At 34.1% G+C, this 23,628-nt stretch overlaps 1 protein-coding gene across 6 annotated transcripts in view; it reads left to right on the top strand.

The window, feature by feature from the left end:
* Window positions 1-23,628, top strand: part of HSF2 (heat shock transcription factor 2) — a 114,834-nt gene that overhangs the window by 18,624 nt on the left and 72,582 nt on the right. For 3 of the 6 annotated variants that reach the window (XM_077162781.1, XM_077162784.1, XM_077162786.1), the window contains exons 5-13: window positions 6,748-6,823; window positions 9,874-9,935; window positions 10,868-10,955; window positions 12,660-12,808; window positions 13,218-13,457; window positions 14,127-14,232; window positions 18,391-18,444; window positions 21,389-21,473; window positions 21,927-22,100. In XM_077162781.1, the coding sequence (XP_077018896.1) occupies window positions 6,748-6,823; window positions 9,874-9,935; window positions 10,868-10,955; window positions 12,660-12,808; window positions 13,218-13,457; window positions 14,127-14,232; window positions 18,391-18,444; window positions 21,389-21,473; window positions 21,927-22,100 (1,034 nt within the window). Of the gene's footprint in view, window positions 1-6,747; window positions 6,824-9,873; window positions 9,936-10,867; window positions 10,956-12,659; window positions 12,809-13,217; window positions 13,458-14,126; window positions 14,233-18,390; window positions 18,445-21,388; window positions 21,474-21,926; window positions 22,927-23,628 lie in introns of those variants that run through there. The other 3 variants (XM_077162783.1, XM_077162782.1, XM_077162785.1) reach the window with 3 other exon arrangements.

The following is a 23,628-nucleotide window of genomic DNA, read 5'->3' on the forward strand; positions in this document are numbered from 1 at the left end:
AGTACACCTAGAAGAAATAACAATCATAAATGTCTGTGCTCCCAATCAAGGAGCTCCAAAGTACATGAGACAAACATTGGCAAAACTGAAGGGAGCATTAAGACGTTTTAACAATAATAGTAGGAGACTTCAGTAACCACTCTCCTCTGTAGATAGAACAACCAGACAGAGGATCAAGAAAGAAATAGAGAACTTAAACAATTTGATAAACGTGTTAGACCTTACAGTTAATATATAGGGTGTTACACCGCAGAACATCAGGATGTGCATTCTTCTCTAGTGCTCATGAAACATTGTCCAGGATAGAGCATATGCTGCAGCACAAAATGGGTTTTTGTAAATTTAAAAACATTGAAATTATTCAAAGCAGTTCCTCTGATGGCAGTGGAATGAAGTTGGAAATCAATAACCATCAAAAAATGAGAACTTTCACAGATACATGGAGATTAAATAAGACATTCTTAAACAATCAGTGGGTCAAAAAAGAAATTCCTAGAGAAATTGGTAGCTATCTGGAAATGAATAAAAATGAGAATACAGCAAAAGATGTGCTGAGAGAGAAATTATTGCCTTAAATGTTTATATTAAGAAACAAGAAAGAGCAAAAATTGAAGACTTAACTACTTAACTGGAGGAACTCAAGAAAGAACAGCCAACTAACCCTAAAGCAAGTAAAAGAAGAGAAATAACAAAGATTAAAGATAAATTGGAAAATAAAAGAATAATGGAAAGAATTAATAAAAGCAAAAGATGTTTTTTGAGAAAATCAGTAAAATCGATGGGCAGCTGGCAAGGCTGACAAAGAAAAGAAGCAAGAGGATACAAATAAACAAAATCAGAAATAAGAGCAGGGTCATTACTAGGGACCCTGAAGAAATTAAAAAATTCATAAGCGGGTACTATGAATAACTATATGCCAGCAAATGAGAAAACTTAGATGAAATGGACAAATTACTGGAAACACATGAACAACCTACACTAACACAAGAAAAAGTGGAACATCCCAGCAAACCAGTCACAAGTAAAGAGATTTAAGCAGTCATCAAAAATCTTCCTACAAAGAAAAGTGCAGGGCCAGATGACTTCACGGGAATTTTATCAAACATTCCAAAAAGGACTCCAGTCCTGCTCAAACTTTTCCCAAAAATTGAGGGAAAAGGAACACTACCTGATTCGTTTTACGAAGCTAGCTAGCATCACTTTAATACCAAAACTGGTTAAAGAGGTTATAAGAAAGGAAACTAAGGCTGATCTCCCTAATAAACATAGATTTAAAAAATTCTCAACAAAAAACAAATCGAATCCAACAACTCATTAAAAGAATTAAACTCATTAAAATTGATCCAACAACTCATTAAAAGAATTATAACCATGACCAAGTGGGATTTATACTAGGAATGCAAGGATGGTTCAACACAGGAAAATCAATTGATGTAATACTGCGCATTAACAAATAGAAGGGAAAAAATAACATAATCATGTTGATTGATGCTGAAAAAAGCATTTGACAAAATTCAACCTCCTTTTCTGATAAAAACACTTCAAAGGTAGGAATCAAAGGTAACTTCCTCAATATGGTAAAGGGCATATATGACAAACCCATAACTAGCACTGTACTCAATGGTGAGAGACTGAAAGCTTTCTCCCTGATATTGGAAATGAAACGAGGATGTGCTGTGCCACCACTATTATTTAGCATTGTACTAGAAGTTCTAGCTGGAGCAATAAGTCAGGAAAAAGAAACTAAGGACATCCAAATTGGAAAGGATAAGTAAAGCTTCCATTTGCAGATGACATGATACTATACTTGGAAAATTCTGAGAAATCTACAGCAGAGTTACTTGAGCTAATAAATTCAACATGAAGGGATATATAATTAATGTACAAAAGTCAGTAATGTTTCTGTACACAAGCAATGACCTAATGAGTGAATTAAGGAAAAAATTCCATTCAAAATAACAACTAAAAGAATCAAGTATCTAGGAAGGAACTTAACTAGGGATGTAAGGGGCTTGTACACAGAGAACTAAATTACACTGTTGTTTAAAGAAATCAAAGAAAATCCAAATAGGTAGAAAGATATTCCCTGATCATGTATATGAATATTAAATGTAGTTAAGATGTCATTTCTACCCAAATTGATCTATAGATTCAATGCAGTAACAATCATAATTCCAACAATCTATTTTGAAGACTTAGAAAAGCTAGTTTGCCAAATTCATCTGGAAGGGAAAGAGACCCAAACAGCTAAAAGCATCCTAAAAAGAAGAACAAAGTAGGAGGATTAACAGTTCCTGATTTTAAAACTTATTATAAATCCACAGTGATCAAAACAACATGGTACTGGCACAAAGATATACATATTGACCAATGGAATCAAATTGAGAACGCAGAAATAGACCACTTAATCTATAGTTAACTGATCTTCCACAAGGCCCCAAATCCACTAAACTGGGACAAAATAGTCTTTTCAATAAATGGACGTGGGAGAACTAGGTATCAATAGCCAGAAGAATAAAAGAGGACCCTTACCTTACAACCTATACAAAAATTAACTCAAAGTGGATGAAACAACTAAATATAAGAATCAATACCATAAAGCTCCTAGCAGAAAATGTAGGGAAACATCTTCATGACCTAGTAATAGGAGGTAGCTTCCTAAACTTTACACACAAAGCACAAGCAACAAAAGAAAAAATAGATAAATGGGAACTCCTCAAAATCAAATGCTTTTGTGCCTCCAAAGACTGTCAAAAAAGGTGAAGAGGCAGCCAACTCAATAGGAGAAAATATTTGAAGTCACACATTGGATAAAGGTTTGATAGTCTGTATCATAAAGAAATGATACAACTCAACAACAAATGAACAAAACCTCAATTATAAAATGGACTAAAGATATGAATAGGTTTTTTTCTGAAGAGCAAGTACAGATGGCTAAAAAGCATGTGAAGAGATGTTCATTCTCATTAGCTATAAGGGAGATGCAGATCAAGACTACAGTGAGACGCCATCTCTCAGCTATAAGAATGCTGCTACTAAACAGGAGACTACAAATGTTGGAGAGGATGTGGAGAAATTGAGACACTTGTACACCACTCTGCAAGACAGTCTGGCAGTTCCTTAGGAAGCTAATTATTGAGTTGCTGTATGACTCAGCAGTAATGCTACTCAGTATATACCCAGAAGAGCTGAAAGCAGTCACACAATCAGACATTTGCATACTAATGTTCATAGCAGCATTATTCCAAAAGATGGAAACAGTCCAAGTGCCCATGAACAGGCTAGTGTATTTAAAAAATGTGGCATATACACCCAGTGGAATATTATGTACCAGTATGATGAAATGACATACTGAAGTACATGACAAAATGGATGAGCCTTTGAGGACATAATGCTGAGTGAAATAAGCCAGAAACAAAAGGATAGATACTGTATGATTCCCCTTTTATGACTGTGGTAAAGGTAAAATCACAGGTTTATAATACAAATTATAGGGGACCTCAAGATACACAGAAGCTAGGGCTGGGTGAACAGTTAGCTAGTGACTTTGAATTGAAAGTAAGGGAATAGATAGAAGTGAAGCGGTTCACTAATGGATCTATAAGTAGTGTTGCCATAGTGAAGGTGAACGTGATTGAAAGTGATTGTACAGACCCATGTATCCCACAGGTTAACACTCAATGTAAATAAGTTCTTGCATGAATTATAAAGTTTCACTCTTGTACAAAGAGTGTATCAGTTCCTGGTGTAGTGAGAAAATTCTTACATGCTATGGGCTATGTTTAACAGGAAAACAGCAGTACCACAGCAACACTAGGGGTAAATAATAGGGGAAGGGACCAGACTTAAGGGAGTTTTGGATTTTCTGTTTGGCGAGGATGTATTTATATTGGTTATCTTTGTCTTGGTAACAATGAAATTATCTAAAATTGAGAGTGTTGGTGGACTTTTGACTTTGGACACCATGCATGATGCCCAATGAATGAAGGTGGCTGAAGGATGCACTGACGGAGAAGTAGACTGGCAAATGATGTATACATATGATTGAATATTGTGCTGCTACAAAAATAAGTGAAGTTGTGAGGCATGCAACATTGTGCATGAACCTCTGGAACATTTGGTGAGACAAAATAAGCTAGAAACAAAAGAGTAAATAGTATATGGTCTCATTTAGAAAATATTTATAAGAAAACAGGGTCCTGAATTGTAATTTCTTATAGCAGTCACAATTAATCTGACAGTTATTATTTCTGGAACTTGAGAGGCTGTTTTATATATTTATTAACCTAGTATTTAGAGATGCATGAAGCTGATCAGGTCAGGCTTAAGATAATTCAATATACAAGGGTAAGAAAGACATTGTCTATATTTTAGAATCTCATCTACTCTTTGAGACCAAAGGAAGAAGGGATTATTTTGCCCAGAACCTAAATTTTCTGTAGCATATAATCTTAATCAGCCTGTCTGGAGAGATCATTTAAACAATCCGAACACAGGGAGCCCAGATTAAGAATAAGAATCTTTAATCCTGTATATCTTAATGTAACGCCTGGACAATTCCAGAGTATATTAAGCAGATAAAAAGTATTGGCAAAATCTCTTGGGGAAGGGAGAAAAAATATGAAACTACTAAATGTTACTACCAAGGAAACCCCTGATACTGTGTCAAACATTAGGGAAACCCAAATCAGTAGGCCAAGCTCTTGATCTTGAGGCTTGCTCTTGTGAAGCTTATGTATGTCAAGGAGAAGCTTAGCCTACCTATGGGTATGCCTAAGAGTTATTTCTGGAGGACCGCTTTTGTTGCTCAGATGTGGCCTCTCTCTCTAAGCCCAACTCTGCAAGTGAAATCATCCCCTCCCCACTGTGTGAGACATAACATCCGGGGGTGAATATCCCCTTCATGGTGGGGGAGATGACTCCCAGGGATGAAACCTGGCCCTGACACTATAGCATCAACAATGCCATCATCACCAAAAGGGGTAAGTGAAGTGTAACAAATAAGGTATCAGTGGCTAAGAGAGTTCAAATAGAGTCAAGAGTCTACTCTGGAGGTCATTCTTACACAAGCTTCAGTTAGTCTTTGCTACCTATCATAGCCTGCCAAACCCCAAACAAAATCATTCCTGCCAATCCTAAAGAATACCTAGGGCGTTATATAGGATTCTTCAAAGGATCCATGCACTAGAGTAACTTTCCAGAAACCTGCAAATTCCAGGTTTTCTGGACCAGATAAGTCCTGAAATGCAGAGTAGCCATCCTCTCCAAAACATCAACTAGTTCCGCTCCTCTATCCCATATTATCGACAGCTCCTTCCAACATGAAAAAGTTAGAATGGCCATAGCCCAGATACCCCTAAAGAGTGGGAGAAAGATCAAAGGTGATTGTGGAGTTATATAGAGAAGGTCCGGTTTAACAAATAAGTATGATTGTTGAATCATTATATTAATATTTCTTTTTGTCTCCAGCATCTTAGAGCAGTTAGAGGTAAAAACCTTGAATTGTGGAATTGTAACTGATAACCAAACTCTGAAATGTGTTCTACAGCGAATTACTGTGATGGGCATTAAAATTTATTGCTTTTTTTATGTTATTTTTCACAAAAAGAAAAAAAAGTTGATTATGATTATCAATGCACAGCTCTTTGATTATATTGTGAACCATTGATTGTTCACTTTGGATGGTTACATGGTATGGGAAAATAAAGTATCTATCAATAAAAAAAAATTCAAAAAATAACCCACAGTGAGATACCACTTCACACCATCACTAGGATGATGGCCATTATTTAAAACAAACAAACAGAAACAGAAATTAAGTTTTGCAAGGTATCAAGAAATAAGAACCGTCATAAATGGTGGCAGTTTTCAGTGGAAAAGTTTGATGGTTCCTCAAAAAAGTGAAACATAAAACTACTGTCAAGACAATTCCACTTCTAGGTATATACTCAAAAGAATTGAAAGCAGAGTCACAAAAAGATAATTTGCACACCAATGTTCATAGCAGCATTATTCACAATTGCCAAAAGTGATGTGTTCATCAAGAGATGAATGAATTTTGAAAATGTGGTATATACGTACAGTGGAATATTATTCAGCTGTAAAATGGAATGAAGTTTTATATGTGCCATAATATGGATTAATCTTGAGGACACACATGCAAAGGGACAAATATTGTGTGATTTCGCTTATTTGAAATCACCAGCATATGCAAATTCATGGAGGCAGAAAGTAGATTACAGTTTACAGGAGTGGGGATGGGAAAGTGCTTAATATGGTATAGAGTTTTTGTTTGTATTGCTGGAAAAGTTTTGGTAACAAATGGTGGAATTGGTAGCTTAGCAGTATGATTGTAATTAATGCCCCTGAATTGTGTGCTTGAAAGGGGTTAAAATAAAGAAATTGTGTGTTGTTTATATGTAACCAAAATAACAAAAAGTAAATAAAATGTAACAGTGGTCCAAATGGCCACAAGGCATAAAATCACCTGTACTGTTTGAATATAGATATGTCTTAAATTTTTGTGTATGGCCATGATTAGTAGATGCTTTGATTATCAATAGATGATTCTGGAGTTTTATCAACAACTGCAAACATAATGTAATTTAACCAAAGTATTCCTAGTCTCATAAAACTAAATAGTAATAAGTATATTTAAATTGTATTCTTGGAGGATATTGAGGCCTGGTTTCCAGATTCAGTTTTGGTTGTTTTTTGTTGTTGTTTTTTTAATAAATGATAACACAGTGAGAATGAGTCACTTTGGAAGGAGGTGTCGGAATTACGAGCAAAACATGCACAACAGCAACAAGTTATTCGAAAGGTAAGACGCTTTCCCCCCATTTGTGTAGTAACATCTGTGACCCAACAAATTTTCTACTTGGTAACTAGTGATCAATCTTAAAATCTTAAGTTTCTTATGTGTTGGATACACAGATACAAGTGAAAAGTGAAATAAAGCCAAACGTTATATACCATTTTTAATGAAATGATTTTTTTCATTAGCTAAGGATCATCATTTTGTACTCTCAGTAACTTTTAGTAAAAGACCTTTTGCCTCATTTGAGATATTTTGTTCCTAGGGACATAATTAATACACTAGCTGTGTCCTAACGTTTTTGCTATAAAAGACATAGAAACATTTTGTTTTTAACATTTTTTGCCACACAAGACATGGTTAATATCTTGGGAAATAAAGAACTAATATTTTCAAACTGTTTTCAAAAAATGATTGAATCAATGTGTGCCATTATTAGTCTACTCAGAAAAGCAGTTAATATAATGTTGTGAAATGACATCTAAATTTATTTCTGAGTTAAAAATTACAGAAAGATTTGAAAATCCCTCTGTTATCTTGTGTCTTTCTGATTTAATCTTTGCATATCAGCTTTCATGTGCTGATTATTTACCTGGTTATTTTTTGCATGAGTAGACCAGACTTTAAGTTTGAGCAACAGATTTTTTTAGTTTGTTTTGTTTTATTTTTTTGAGCATAGGAGGGATGGAGGGAATCACCAGGCTGTTCCTACTCAGAAGACCTTTGAGCTAAAAATATAGTTGTGACTGACAGGCTCTGGCAGTGGAGCAGGTTTTAGAGCAGAAATGAATGGCATTTGCTCTCCTTGTCCTAGGCCAAAATAGATATGCTGTTTTTTTAAAAATTAGGATGCAAATTAGAATTGCATGTAGTAGAACTTGATTCTAAATATTTAATCCACATACATATAGTTTCAAAACTTCTGTAACTTGATTTGGTGTGCAACCCTGTTAAGAATATCTTCTTTAAAATGATAGATGTTCCTTGACCTGTACTTTATAAAATATCTATTAATCTTTTTTCTGAAAACAATGTTTTGGTTGAATATTAACTTTTGATGTGTAGAATTTTGTAGTTTTTTTTTTCCCCTGAAAGGAAGGATAGTTGGTATATAGTTATATTACGTTGAGGTTTCAGTTTTTCATGAAAATTAATGTACTTTCTATTCAAATTTAAATTTGAATCAAGGTGTTTTGTTTTGGGTGGGGAGTTTGTATAGTGCCTGGTGATAGCCAGTAATTTTTAATCTAAAATGAATTGGTTGCTAGCTCTGTCATTTGCTGTTTAGTCTTGATTAATTGAGAATGATATGTGTGAGGTATCTGTGATAAGACTTGTCAGGTATAGAGGTTAGGTACTATAAATGTTAGATGTCTCATCTTCTCCCTTAGGAAAAAAAATTGCAACTTGAAGCAAAAGTATCAAAAAAGTACTGAGATGTAAAATCAGTTTCAAAAGAGACTTAGCCAGTGATTCATGTTTTTATAAATTCAACGTGAATGTTTTTAGGAGTTTCCCATACCACTTATTTATAAATTAACAGAAATAAAGTTGAATTGTTCCATAGAAATCTTTAAGCCTTTTCACTACCTGTTAGTATTTTCTTTGTATAAGCTATTTAGTGGCTAACCCTCTTTTTATAGACTCAGTGCTGTCTAATTCTTGAGTTAAAATGCCCATATTTTTCTCCATTGAAAGTTTATGTTTATTGTGAGTCACATAGCTTAATAATACTCGGTTGTGGGTCAAGCACAAATTAAAGCTACATGTTTAATTGACACTACCCAATTTCTTTTTTTTTTCTTTTTTTTTTTTTTTGCATGGGCTGGTACTGGGAATCGAACCTGCGTCTCTGGCATGGCAGGCAAGAACTCTGCCACTACGCCACCATTGCCCACCCAGTACCCTATTTTAATTGAGTAATTATACTTCACAAAGTTTACAAATATGTTTTCATAGTCCATATAATCCTCCAGTCACTTTGGCCTTATTCATATCCTCTCATGACATGCTACTTTCATAGCTTACCCATATCCTTACAATTTTAAGTGGTTGACCATATGGTTTCAAGACATTCCCTATACCAGTTATTCTCACAGTTTAGCTCACATCAGTATATCCTATAGAGCTTGCTAAAACATGCATGTTGGGCCTCATCCTCAGATTTTCAAATTTAGCATATCTGGAGTACAGCCAAGAATTTGCATGTCTACTAAGTTACTAGGCCATTGCTGCTGGTCTATGAACTACACTTTAAGAAAACAGTGCCATAGAATATGAAGGTTTGTTTGCATGTCTTGATATGTTTAAATATTAGTTTTTCCTCTGAATCATAATCATATTTTGAAGATTAAACCGGCTTCATTTGACTGTCAACAGAAAGCTTTGACTGACTGATCTTGAGTGCCCCAACAAAAATCTTTCATGAATCAGCCAGTCAACTTTTCCTAACTTTGAAAATTTTATGATCTATTTTGAGAAAGTTAGCAATTTTATGATCTACTCTTAGATAGTTTTTTCACCTTTAATCTTATTCCTAGTATAAGAAAAATGTGGGTGGGCCACGGTGGCTCAGCAGGTAAGAATGCTTGCCTGCCATGCCCGAGGACCCGGGTTCGATTTCCGGTGCTTGCCCGTGTAAAAAATAAAAATAAAAAATAAATAAATAAAAATGTTACCTGTCAAACGCTGTTTTTCTCTTTTACATTATCATGCAATCTTATTTAAAGCAGTTTAAGTAAAAAGTTGGGATATACGTGCAAGCAAGTTTTAGTACTAAAGTGAAAATTGAATAAATAGATGCTCTGACGTCACTGTGTCCATGCTCAGGTAGCATTATTCTTCTGCCTGGAAGCTGGCATGTTTCTTTAGACACAGATTGTGAGATGCATCCAAATTTCAAAAATGCATCCAAATTTCAAAAAAATATGAGAATTTAAGGGATTTAGAATAACTAACATATAGTATCTGAATTCGTTTATTAGACTTGGTAATATGAACTAAAGACATAAGCACTATCTTGGAAGAAATTTTATTTATTTATATTTTCCTTTTAGATTGTCCAGTTTATTGTGACATTGGTTCAGAATAACCAACTTGTGAGTTTAAAACGTAAAAGGTAAGATTTCTGAGAAAACATTTTAGCCTATACGTAAACAATCACACATACAGTGTTTAACCATTAATGAGCCTACATTTGCTGAATTTGCCTTCTGTCCCAGACAAAAAGCTTCTTTCTTATTAAATTGTGCTTTCAAGATCTCGGGAGTGGAACTATTTTCTACTGTTGTCATTCTGCTGGTATTTTTTAGAGCTAAAGATAACTTTAATGGTCTTTTTACAGACACATATACAGTTAGTAAAGAATTCATTTTTAATTCAGATTAACAATTTAATGTAACAAGGTCTGAGTGAAGAAAATTTTTTAAAAAATGAGGTTGCATATTGAAAAAGTTTAAAAAAGAAAATTTTATTTTACCCCCTCTCTTATGTTTAATCCATCATAAAAGTATGTTGAAATCCATGTATCAACTGTGGATCATAAAACCTTTAAATATCAGTAGGAGCCATTGTCACTCTTAAAGCACAGAAAGAATAAAGGGCAAAAGGAGTAGGTGAAAGGAAACGAAGATAACTATAAGGCTAAGATTTTGGCAAAACTTGAATGTGAACAGAATTCTGTGACCTTTACTCTGTTCCCACTAACTAGTTCTTATGGTATGACCTATTTATTTTACTGTGTAAGTACAATTCATAAGGAGTTGTGCAATTTAATTTTCAGTGAAATATAACTGAGGGAATATTTTATTATATTTATCATAACAAAAACAGTATAAAAAGAATGGAGAAATAGAAGTCCTAGACATACTCATCTTCATATTTCTTCTCCTAGGATGTAATTTTAAGATATCCTTGTGTATCCTTATTGAATTTTTTAATTCCTTATTAAAGTGAGTGTGTTTGTGTGTAGATAAGTTAGCAGTAGTAGTTTAGTTTAAATTTGTTTTTGTTTGCTCCACTGAACTGCATGGAGATTGTTCTGATTTTCAGGCCTCTACTTCTAAACACGAATGGAGCCCAAAAGAAGAATCTGTTTCAGCACATAGTCAAAGAACCAGCTGATAATCACCATCATAAAGTAATTTTAAGTTAAATACTATTTTATATTTGTTATTGTGTCAAACTAAATTTTATTGTCGCAGTATTGCATGCTCATCCCCAAGTTTTATCAAATCATGACTTTTTTCATTACTTGTTTTTAGATTACATTAAGAAATAAACTATTACAGATATAGCCTCCCTGTTGTTCCCTTTCAAACCCATTCCTCTCTCTTCACCTTTCTTCCTTTTCTGCCTTCCTCTATCTGTTTTCCCATCTCCCCTACAGGTAGTCACTATTTTGAATTTACTATTTGCCATTCCCAAGGCTGTTTTATATGTGTGTACCCATTAAATAAATAATATGTTTGATACTAGTTTTGCATATATCTAAGCTTTGTTCATATAAATGATACTTTATATGTTCTGCATTATGGCTTTTGCCACTTGGTATTGCTTTTAAGATTTATTTAAGAGCATATACATCTAGTTAATTTATTTTTTTAATAAATATTTTTTATTTTTATTGTCAAACTTAAACATTCTTGACATACAAACAGCTTATACATGGTGTACAATCAAAGGCTCACAATATCATCACATAGTTGTGTATTCATTAATTCATTCATTTTAACCACTCCATAATATCAACCTAATATTATGATAATGTAATTACACACTCTCCTGTTGGGTATTTTGTTTCTTACTTTCTTTATAAATGTAAACCAAGTAAGCTGATTTTTCTTTACTAATTTTTAATAAACCTGTTTTTGTATACCTTCATTTTTGACACAGACTCTGGATTAATTTGTCAAGTTCATTCCCAGTGGCAAATCAGTTCATTGTTTCAGACCTCTTGTAAGGTCTGATTATCATAGTTACTTTCAAATCTTACAGTTCTAAATACTGCAACAGATTTACTGAAGTATCAAGATTTCAGTTCACAGACAAATCAGAGTTAACCTAACATAATACATCTAATTCCTTTTCCTTCTGCTATTCCTCAGTATTCAGTCACACTTAACTATTTTGTTTTTAGGATTGAAGGTCCACATAAATTGATAGTTTTTAAACATAAGTGTTTATGTATTTTAAAGTACATCACTATTATCTAGTGTTGAAATTTATATATTTTTACACTGCAATAATGAATTGAATTTGCTTTAGCAAATGAAAAGCTTTTTTATTAATGTATCTGTGGCCTGAACATATCTGTAGCTTTGAAAAAATATTACTGCTGTAAAGTCAGGATGGCATTTAACCAGAGATTACTTAAAGGTGTGCTGTTTCTATTAATGAAACTATTTAACATATGGGAATAGAACATGTCCAGAAACAGATTAGCTTGAGGTGAAATCATCTTTGTCAGCATAATGGCCATCAAGTTATGCTTGAAATTCCTGCTGATGATCTGGAAATTTTTGTCCTTTGAGGATTAAAAAATATCCTAGAATTTGAAGATCTTTCCACAGAAATTGAGTCATATTATTTTGAAGGAGTCCTTGCAATAAGAATAGTAGTTATCTGTACAGATAATGCACTTCATACCTCTGTGAATTGGTAATAGTAATACCAGTTAGCATATACATATCATAAGGACAGAGAATCTGTCTGTTTCAATCAGCTTTATATCCTCAACATTTAGTTTAGGTGCTCAGCTAATGATTTTTTGAATGAGATGTTGTTTAGAAATTGTTAATATGATTTAGATTTTTTTATGTATTTTTATCCCACATTTTTTTAGGTTCCACACAACAGGACTGAAGGCTTAAAGCCAAGGGAGCGAATTTCTGATGACATCATTATTTATGATGTCACTGATGATAATACAGATGAAGAAAATATTCCAGTTATTCCAGAAACTAATGAGGATGTTATATCTGATCCCTCTAGGTGAGGAGATTGTGAGATAAAATTTATGAAAATATTGGTTGTCTTATCAAAAAGCTAAATTTAAAACAGCTTTGTTCTTTGATAAATGAGTAATACCTAATATATCTAGAGTTTTAAATGAACAATTAAGCAAAGTATTCAACCAAATTAAAGACCTTCCAATGAAAAAGTAATGAGAATTCTGATTTTTTGGGGGGGATGGAGGTGGTTCAATACTTCTCATTGATTCTTTGTGGCCTTGTATCCTATGAAGTATCAATGTTTGGAATTAAGCTGCTTATCCAAGAAATTTAAGCCTTTTAATATGTGGTTTGGTAAATGAGTTATCATGAAGAATGAATGGATAGAATAAATATTGAATTTTTTTGAAAATATAATCATTTCCTCTTGCTCTTATTAACGAATCCAGCTGTAGCCAGTACCCTGATATTGTCATTGTTGAAGACGACAATGAAGATGAGTATGCACCTGTTATTCAGAGTGGGGATCAGAGTGAACCACCCAGTGAGTCCCTAAGTTCAGAAAATGATGGCACCAACCCACTCATGTCTAGTGCTGTCCAGCTAAATGGCTCTTCCAGTCTGACCACAGATGATCCTGTGACCATGATGGATTCCATTTTGAATGATAACATCAATCTTTTGGGAAAGTGAGTGCTCATCTAGATACTGTCTAAAAGTATTTGCTTTCTTTGGTCGTTTCACATAGTTCATTTCTTTTTTGGGTGAACTTCCTTTTGATGATAAGCCCATCTAGTCCACCTTCCTTTGTTTTGGTCTGGATCACATTCTGCAAATGATATTTTGAGAGGGATTAGATCATTCCAGAGCAGTCTTTGAATTTTCTTGGAGTTCCTCAGATTCTTTAAATGAAGTGTTTGTTCTGATTGTTCGTAAAATGTGTGTGCTTGCATATATTTATGTTTGTACCAGAATTATAGCGACTAATCAGAGTTAGTCTCTATTAAGAGACTAATCATTTTATAGTATAAATAAAGAAAACCAGTACTTTAGTAGTAATAATTAGGAATAAGAGGTTAAACGTTATATATTTTATAGGACAGAGGAAGAAGGTAAATCAGACTGTGGTGTTGTAGAACCTTTTCTCTAATAAATACTGATGTTTTTTGTAAAGGCTTTGGTTACTCAGCAACCAAATTTTCAGAAATTCTGAATATTAAATAGGATCTCTTAAGAATAAAAATTGGTAGTGTCAGCACTTACTAGAAATATTTTGTCTAGTGAGGTTACAATGTGATTTTAAATATAAAAACAAGAAAATGTAATATTTGAATTTGTTTTTAATCTTTTTTCCTTAGGGTTGAACTGTTGGATTATCTTGACAGTATTGATTGCAGTTTAGAGGACTTCCAAGCCATGCTGTCAGGAAGACAGTTTAGCATAGACCCAGATCTGCTGGTTGATGTAGGTACTTTGCATAGTCCTTGCTGTCTTGATAGTTTGTGTATTTATGTATATAATTTATAAGTTAAAACAGCATTTTCTTGCATTCTACATGGTTGTTTTGTATTTCCTTTTTATTTCAGTTATCAGAAAGAATTAACAGCTGTGTTCAGGACATTGAAGGAAGATAACCAGTAACATTCTCTGAGTAGCAGTTTAGTTGATCCCCTCTGTCAACTCTGTTCAGCAATACTATTTAATCTAGGTGTTGTCTGAACTTGTTGCAGTATCCTGTTTTGCCTTCAAATAAACTGCTCCTAGTAGAAATGGGCAATAGAGGTACTTAGCCAGAAAATGTTATAGAGAAACTTTTTAATAGTTTGAGAATTAGCTTTTTCCCTCTAATGAATTATTTTTAATATTTTGTGTATTTATATTTTTAATGTTCTGAGATCTAAGGTTCCTTTTTTTTCAATTCCATCCACCGCCTCTTTGAACTTGACTCCACTATTGTCTGGACTGTCAGTCCATATCTACCCTTTCTGACACTAATCACACTTTGTACTCTTTTCCCTCTTGTTCCTACCACTCCTTTTACCTAAAACCTGAGAATTGTTCTCTCATTTCCATATTCTGCTGTGAACAGGTTTCTTTCTTTATCCTTGTTCTTTGTTTCTTGCCTTAAGATGCAACTTCTCTTCATATGGAAAGATTCTGCAGTCTTATCTTTTTAAGAGCCTCTCAGTGATATCAAAAAGCATTAGTCTTTTCTTACTCTTCAATAAATTACTTTACCAGTCCATTGATTTAACGTGATTCCCCTCTGTTACTTCTCAGTCTTTGTCATTGTCACATGACTTTATACCCTTTCCAAATTATCAATGTCTCACAGAATATGTTTCACTTTTTAATTGAACTCAGCATCCATACTCAGGACCTCTTCAGAGGGTTAACAGTTGACACGTCTTTTTTATTGTAATCGCTCTTTGTCTCCACTTTAAATCCAGAGACTTTTCAGAATATCTGTTCCATAGATCACTTAGAAAGAATAGAATGAAGTAAACTCCCTTAATTCTGTCCCTCTAAAATCTTTGCAGTCTTCAAGTGTGTCATTACACTTGCTATTTGTTAATTAAACCTTAGAACATTTACTATACTTTTTTATCCTCAAGACCTCTCACCAAGCCAACGCCTCTCTTTTCACAGTGACTAACATATCCTGCCCTGGTTCTCTCATAAGCTGTAGCTCTATTTTCAAACTCTTATCCTTCTGTCTTGGAGGAAGTAATTACTTCTTCTTTAAAACCAATTTGTCCTCTTGTCCTCTACCTCTCTAGTTTTTCTATCTTTGCCCCTTAAGTTTTCCAAAACAATATAGAACTTCCCCATCTTTAAAAAAAAAAAAAAGAAAGAAAAGCATTTTGATATGTTGTTCTGTTTATTACCATTCTTCTTTCATTACAGAGCTCTAGAAATGAGTGATTATATTTGTTGCTTCTTTTTTACTCTATTATTTCTTCTGAAACTGTATTATCTTGGTTTTAACTTTAACTCTGTGCTGCCTGTGCTGTCTTGGTTTATCCATAATAAGTAAGCCAAGTTTTTTTTTACTAAATCTTGTCACTGGGCTAGTGAAAGGTTTGCTTTGAGTTGGGCAGGTATTGGTTTTGATATTGGCTCATGTTACTTCCTAAGTATGATACTAACCTTGAGAAAGTTAACCTCTCTTACACAGTTTCCCCTTCTTTCACATGTGACCAGTGCCTAACATGAAATGCTGTTAAGAAGATTATAATTAACACTATTATTATCTACACCGTTAGGTATTTGACGACAGGAATTGTTCTGTTGATTTTAGAGACATTGAACCTCCTTATTCTCTCCCTTTCTTCTTAAATGTTCTGTATTTCTTTTAAGGGATTTTCTTTTCCTGCCGTCTTCTGCGTGTGGGTATTCCAAAGCACCAATCTCTTATCCACTGTTTTTTTCTTCCTCTCTTCTTTTTCCTCTCTTCCTATATGAAGAATTCTGGCTTGCATGATTGTTCTGAAATGTATTTCTGTAGCTTTTAACATTTTAAAAGTAAATTTGCCTAAATTTTAATTCCGTGTCCTTGGGATCATCAGTTACATCTTGCCTCAGCTTATTTATGTTTAACCCAAACTTTTCTTTGTTCCCTAAACTTAGCTACCTTTTTAGGTTTCTTATTTTCTTTTTTATAATACTTCTGTTTATTCACCCAGGATAGTTAGCACAGAATCACCTTGGTTTCCTCATCTTCTTTATCTCATCACTCACCATGACATGTATATTCTCCAGAATAGCACTCACAAGCCGTCCCTGGTTTCTGCTTCCACTGTTGCCTCTCTCATTGAAGATCCTCATCATGACTCTGAATTACACTGTAATATTATAACTAAGAAATCTACCTGTAATTCTTTGAGACAGCAAAGATGGTAAGAATATGAAAAAGTGGGCTAAGGAGTTCATGGGTTCTTTCTGCAGAGTTCAGTTCTGGAGGACCTAAGGTAGAGTCAGCAGGAAGGGACAGGTCTAGAATTGAACCAGCTGTTTCAGCCTTTCATAGATGATCAATTTTTTTTTTTTTACTTCACACCATGTGTCTGCTGGAAATACATATAAGGTGTTCCTCAGTCATTGGGTAGGGTGTGAAGTAGTGAAGGGGAAGAAGAGCTCACACTGCTGGCCCTCCTCAGAAATAATCTCAGTGGGAATAATATTTGGTCAGGCTTCTGACTGGCACACTGACTACCTAAGATGGGTAGTGAGTGTAGATATCAAGGACCTGAGCTTTCTTCCTCTTCATGGATGAGTAAATGGTATAGAGGGAGAAAGAAAGGAAAGAAAAGGAATAGCTGGGGATATTTATAGAATTGCCAGGAATGTGGAACTTTAAAAAAACAGTAGGTGTCTAGAGAATAAGGAAGAGAACTCTACCTCTGGCCACACAGCATTTCATTCTTTCCTGTGAATCATTTGGTGTGCTTGTTACCTTAAAATGCTGAATTTATCACTCTATTTCACCACTCTAGCCATTCCCAAAGCTGTTATTGTTGATAGAATGCACTCCAAGTGCTCATCTACTTGCTACCTTATGTATAAAACTTACTATCCTTTGTAAGAACTTCTTTGTTATTTGGACTGGACTTACCTATTTCTAAAATATACTTCACAACCATTCCTTCTTGTTGCTATGCTATACTGATGCCCATTTCTCTTTAACTTCTCCTTTATAAGTCCTAACCATTTTCCTGGGACTGGCATGTTGTATAACTTCATCAAGGTCTTTCTTTTCCAAACCATGTTTTTGAGTGTCACACATGCATACATGTGTGTATATAGTGTATGTGTATTCCTCCTTTTTCTTAACTCCTTAGTACTTTCAAACCCTGCCACCCATTGTTATAATCCTGGATTGTACCTGATTGTATGTTGCTGTTTAACGTTGGTCTTATCTAGTCTTTTAGATTGTAAGCTCCTGGAGGGCAGGAATAGTGTCTTCATCTTGTATTCTTCATGATACCATTTATTTCTGAGATGCTCAGTAAATCCCTGTGGAGTGAATGACAATTTATGTAAATTGGCTGAACCGAGAAGTGCAATAAGCAGTGGTTTTAGCACTTATGATTTCCCTTGCTAGGTGAGGTGACACAAATCCACAAGTAGGTTTGCCATCTTGTCGGAGAGCTCCCTTTGAGGTATAGTTTAGGAGTTATTGCCATGGAGTAGATTCTGTAAATTTTTTGCCAAATTGACAGATGTTCAGTAAAGACTTAGTATCAGGGTAACCATCTTAGCTGTACTCCTTTGGGTACCACTTAAGAACAATTTAGGAAGAAGGAAATGAAGGTGAATGGAGAAAATGAAGGAGAGAAGAGAGAAAGAGAGAATCACCATTTGTCTCAAGTGACTTACCCCACTGTTTCATAGAGAAATTCTTACAGTGAAATTCCATCTAATGCATGGGCTAGCTTGCTCAGCTTTTGTTTGTTTTTCTTTCTGTTTTCCTCTTCCAAACTTGTTTTACTGTGTGGAAACTTCCCTAGTGTAGGGGCTACATCTTTTCACCCAACATGGCTGTATGAAAGTTGTGAACACACAATTAATTCTTTTTTTCATAATTTTTAAACTTATGATCTTTCTTGTTTGGTCTTTCAGCTTTTCACTAGTTCTGTGCAGATGAATCCCACAGATTACATCAATAATACAAAAGTAAGTTTTAATTCATGTTGCTTAGGACCCAAAGCTGTGAAAATCTGAAAAGAAAAAAACCCCTAGTAAGCAGAGAGCAGTATCACCTCAAGTTACAAAAAGCATTTCACTTTCTTACTTAATATATGTGATCAAACTAGTAAAATTATGGATGAAAACTTAGTTTTTGGTTATGGGGTGAATCATTGTCCAGTTCTGTTGACACTATGGGATTAACTAACACTATGAAATCAGCCCTTTTTGGGTGCTGCAGGTTCACCTGACTAAACTTGGAGTGTTTAGGTATAACATTACACTAAATTATTAAAATACAATTTCTTCATGTTTTATGTTGCTGCATTTTTACATTCTTCTGTAAACAACTTTTCAGCATTGTTTTTGAAAATTTACTAGTAACTGTATTCTTCAGTTTTTTTTTTCTTATTAGGGTAAATAAAAACTCAAGAATTTGTACTGATTAGAAATAAGGCAAGTTGAAACAATGAAGTTTGGAGTTTGGCCTTTTTTTTAAATATGGTTTTGGGTTGTCTTTTTGTTTGTTTTTGTTTTTTGGGAGTGCATGGTCCAGGAATCGAACCTGAATCTCCCACATGAAAGGAGGACGTTCTAACCACTGAACTACCTGTGCACTGGGTTTTTGGTTGTCTTTTAAATATATAGGATCTCCAGTTGGGCTTGCTGAGTGATGGCAAGAGATTCTTTAGAACTGGGTGGGGTTTTTGGTTTGTTTTTTGGCATGAGCAGGCTCCAGGAATCGAACCTGGGTCTCTGGCATGGCAGGCGAGATAGAACTGGTTTTTAATGAGTACTGAGGCCAAGTTGAAGTTTTTATTTTAGAGCAGATGTTCATAAATCATTCTATTATATTATGCGATATATTGTCTTTTATCTTGTGTTTATACCAAATTCTTTAGTGGCCCTTGTTTTTCATTGATACAAAGGTAAATCGAGTCCTCCAAAATTTGTAAAAGTTCAGATTAGTACAGTATGAATTTTATTTTGATTCTTGTTCTGTGTAGTCTAAAAATTAGTGCAATCTGAAATATTAAGTTTATAGGAAAGGAGGGTGGTCTGGCTGTTGTCATGTGTAAGTATAGCCTGACCATATTTTCTACATTTTCTGAGTTATAGCCAGGGTAACTTAGGGCTTAAAGAATTTGTGAAGTAGGTAGTTGGTTATACATTCAGTTTTTGGATGAGTTATTTCAAGGTCGGCTTACCTTTTCTGTAAAGACTAACTTATAAACATTTTCTAGCTTAAGACTATGTGTTCTCTATCACACTACTCAACTCTTTGTAGTATAAAAGCAGTCAGAGATAGTCCATAAAAGAATGAGTATGGCTGGTTCAATAAAACTTTATTTATGAAAATAAGCACTGTGCAAAATATGACTTGCAGACTTTAGTTTGCCCAAGTTTCTATTATAAAAGTATTTGGACCACCCTAACTCTTTGTTTTAGTAAATATGATCATACTCTTGTTATTAAGTCAGGACCCTAATTTGAAAGGACCATGTCAGTATTCATTTAGTGAATATGTTTTCCTATTTATGTATTGCTAGACATTGAACCATCCTTTATTTTCGTGTCATCTTCCCTGCTCCAAAAAATCAGTAGTAATTAAAACAGTAAATTGCATATTGCTCTATCATGGTATGGAAAAATTAAATTTGATAGGACTTTTCAGAATAGGTTATTCTAGAATCTAAATTAACAATTTCAAGTAATTAGCACATCAGTTATTGTTCCCTTGCCTATGATAGATACCTCTAATGATAAGATTCTTCCCTCATAAATTAGGAAGGCTTAAACTCTTCAGTATAACAATCCAGATAGCCACTACTAATGAATTGTAATTTGTGTGGGAAATTAAGCCCATTTGTCATCCTTGTTCCTGTCTATTTTAGAACAATAGTGGCTTTCTTGGAAATTACCTATTTTAGGAAGCTTAAAAATAAAGGCAATAATGCATTAATGCTTATTTATTATGGATACTAAGTAAGAAAACATTCTTATGTAAATATGTGTGGTGTTCTTTTTTTCCTTAAAGATTTGTTTTAAGTAATTTTTATTATATCTTAGCACCATTGTGTTTTCTGAGGCCTGGTAACTTGTACTGCTTCATTTTATGATAAATATATTGGCAGTTATAGGAATTAATATACAAATGTTTGTTATAACACATATACTTAACCAACATGCAGAATTCTGGGACTTAAATAACCAGCATGCAGATATCCAGGAAAAAATGTGAACCTCTACACCTTGGTTGAAGCTTGATCATCACTGAAAAAAGTACCGAAGAACTTAACAGCATTAAAGTTTTAATTCCCCTACCACAACATATGTCAGGAGAGAAGACAGTGGTTGAAAGAAGTGATTTAAATTTGAAAACATTTGAAAGAGCCACAAAAAGGAAAAGAAGACACAGCAGCTCAACTTTGAGGCTTCTAGTAGAGTGATAGTTTTAAGGATGTCACCATATAGCTAATCCTGAGCTATTCCAAATATATTCACTTATGTTAAACATTCTGTTTATGATTAAAGGGAAATGTGTAATACATTTTTAATCAAAAAATGTTTAAAATTAGTTTAATTGCTTAAAGAGTTCTTTTAATTAGCATTTGGGCCATTTTTAATTCATTTTCATCTTTTATTGTTGACAAATTTCTGTCTGTTCTATAATGGAATACTCCCTCCTTTTGATACTTACCTTTATCATCCTAATTTAGCTTGTCTCATTCCCTTGATGACAGCGGTAGTATGTTAACCAGTTTCTGTATCTTATTCAAATCTTTTTCTCAATCTATCCTTCTTGGTATATTTCCCATATTTTAGATGACTACCAATATTTAATGCTGTACCTTTTTATTTTTTTTGCTATTTTTCAGTAACATAGAAAATGTGAAAATGCAGGTATTTTTATAATTTTATTCTCTTTTAGCCAGAGAATAAGGGATTAGAAACTACCAAGAACAATGTAATGCAGCCAGTTACAGAAGAAGTAAGAAAATCTAAACCCAAACCAGGTATGTATAGATATGGCATTAGTTTCTATAGATTTGTTAAGGTTAGAGTTCTACATACAAACTAATGTAAGCCATAGAAAATCTTACCATACTTAACAATTAAGCACAGAATATACTGGCCTCAGTTTTGTGTACAGCATGTCAAAGTTCCAGCATATAGAGAAAATTGAATTGGTTAGGTAACAGTCCTTAAAATTTAAGTTGTGACTCTTTTTATATTTGATTTTAGAAGAACTTAAAGAACTTTCATTTCTTAATTGTTGAATAAAGACTAACTCTTTCAACTTGCACATTTTTAATTTTCTAATACAAACTATCATATAATATCCTATCCTTATTTGACATATACTACACGTGGTGATATATAAATATGCATTTCTCTTTCCATTTTTTTCCCCTTCAGTTTGAGCTCTGTATAAACTGGTATAAAACTGTTTTTTCTAATCTTTGTAGATAAACAGCTTGTCCAGTACACTGCCTTTCCACTTCTTGCATTCCTTGATGGGAACCCCACTTCTACTGTTGAACAGGGGAGCACAGGATCATCAGAAGTTATGTCTTCTGTAGATAAACCCATAGAAGTGGATGAGCTTCTGGACAGCAGCCTGGACCCAGAACCAACCCAAAGTAAGCTTGTTCGTCTGGAGCCATTGACTGAAGCTGAAGCTAGTGAAGCCACACTGTTTTATTTATGTGAACTTGCTCCTGCACCTCTGGATAGTGATATGCCACTTTTAGATAGTTAAATCCCCCAAAACTGGACTATACGTGTATATATTCATCAAAATGATGAAATATTTATTTTTAAGTATCATTTGGTACTTTTTTGTAAATTGCTTTGTTTTGTTTAGTCAGATACTGTGGAATCTAAAGCACCTTTTGCTTTTCTCACTAACTGCACATTAAGCTCTCAGATGTTATTTAAATGCATAGCTATGTGAGATTTAATGCACATTATTGGCATAAATTTAAGTTGGATTCAAATGACCATTTTTCTCCATTTGCAGCAGATTGGAATTCTTTTTTACCTATATACCTTTTACCCCAGTTTAACTTTTGTTTGTTTGTTTTACTTGTTTGATGCTGTCTGATTGCATTGAGTGTAAATCTCTAGAAGTAATGGTTAGTACTCCTAAAGCTTTCTGTTCCAGTTACTTTTATTAAATATTTTTCACTTGGCTTATTTTTAAAACTGGGAACATAAAGTGCCTGTATCTTGTAAAACTTCGTTTGTCTCTCTTGGTTCAAAGAAGTCATTCATGCTCAAAAGGAAAGGCAAAATGTTCATTAGTGCTCACTGTCTGATATGGTTCCAACTCCATATACATGGTAAAAAGGATGGGATGGAATCAGCCCCATCCATTCAGTTGGACTCATTTTAGGTAGAAGTTTTCTGGTTTGTGTTTTTTTCGAACCTACTATTTAGTAAAATAAATATAATGAATATTGAGTACCATTGTCTGTTGTGCGTCTTCTTTGGAGGTGACACCCACGTGCAACAATTTTTCCTTTTCATAAGGAGTAGATGGACTTAGATGAACTTAACTGTGCCTGTTGCCCATTATTAACGTGAGATGCATCAAGATCTTTGTGCTTCATCTCAAAAGATAGACTATTTCAACAAGAGAGGGATATAGAATATCTTAAAGTTCGGTTTTTTTTTTTTTAATTGCACTGGCTTGCTTTCTGTGTTTCCAGTAAAGAACTGAGAGAAGTATGCCTCTGTTTGTCCCAAATGAGCTAAGAACATTACCACTGGATACTGCCAATGGCCTACAGTTTTTGCCCTGGGAGATTAGAGAAACAGTCAAATTAGCACTTCTCTTTAGAAGTGTTCCTCATGAGGACTACAAAGCCAGGGCACCTCGTCTATCACTTGAAGAATTTCACCCTTAGACAGAAGATTGAAAGAATTGCAGTTAATATCTGAATGTTGTAGTAGGGCTGTTTGATAAGAAATTACAAGGCCTTCCTGTTGGCCGTACTCTGTCTCTTGATGTCTTGGAATTTCTCTTACTGTGACGTAAAGATTCAAAATAGTGCAGAGGAACAGACACTCCTCCTTAACACATCCTAAACATTTGGCTGTGACAGTTGGATCTTTGGTGAGTGAATGCAGAATCCCAGCACTTTTTTACATGAGCTGTAAAGGTCA

The sequence above is a fragment of the Tamandua tetradactyla genome, chromosome 5 (genome assembly GCF_023851605.1).
Source record: "Tamandua tetradactyla isolate mTamTet1 chromosome 5, mTamTet1.pri, whole genome shotgun sequence".
Classification (NCBI taxonomy): Eukaryota; Metazoa; Chordata; class Mammalia; order Pilosa; family Myrmecophagidae; genus Tamandua; species Tamandua tetradactyla.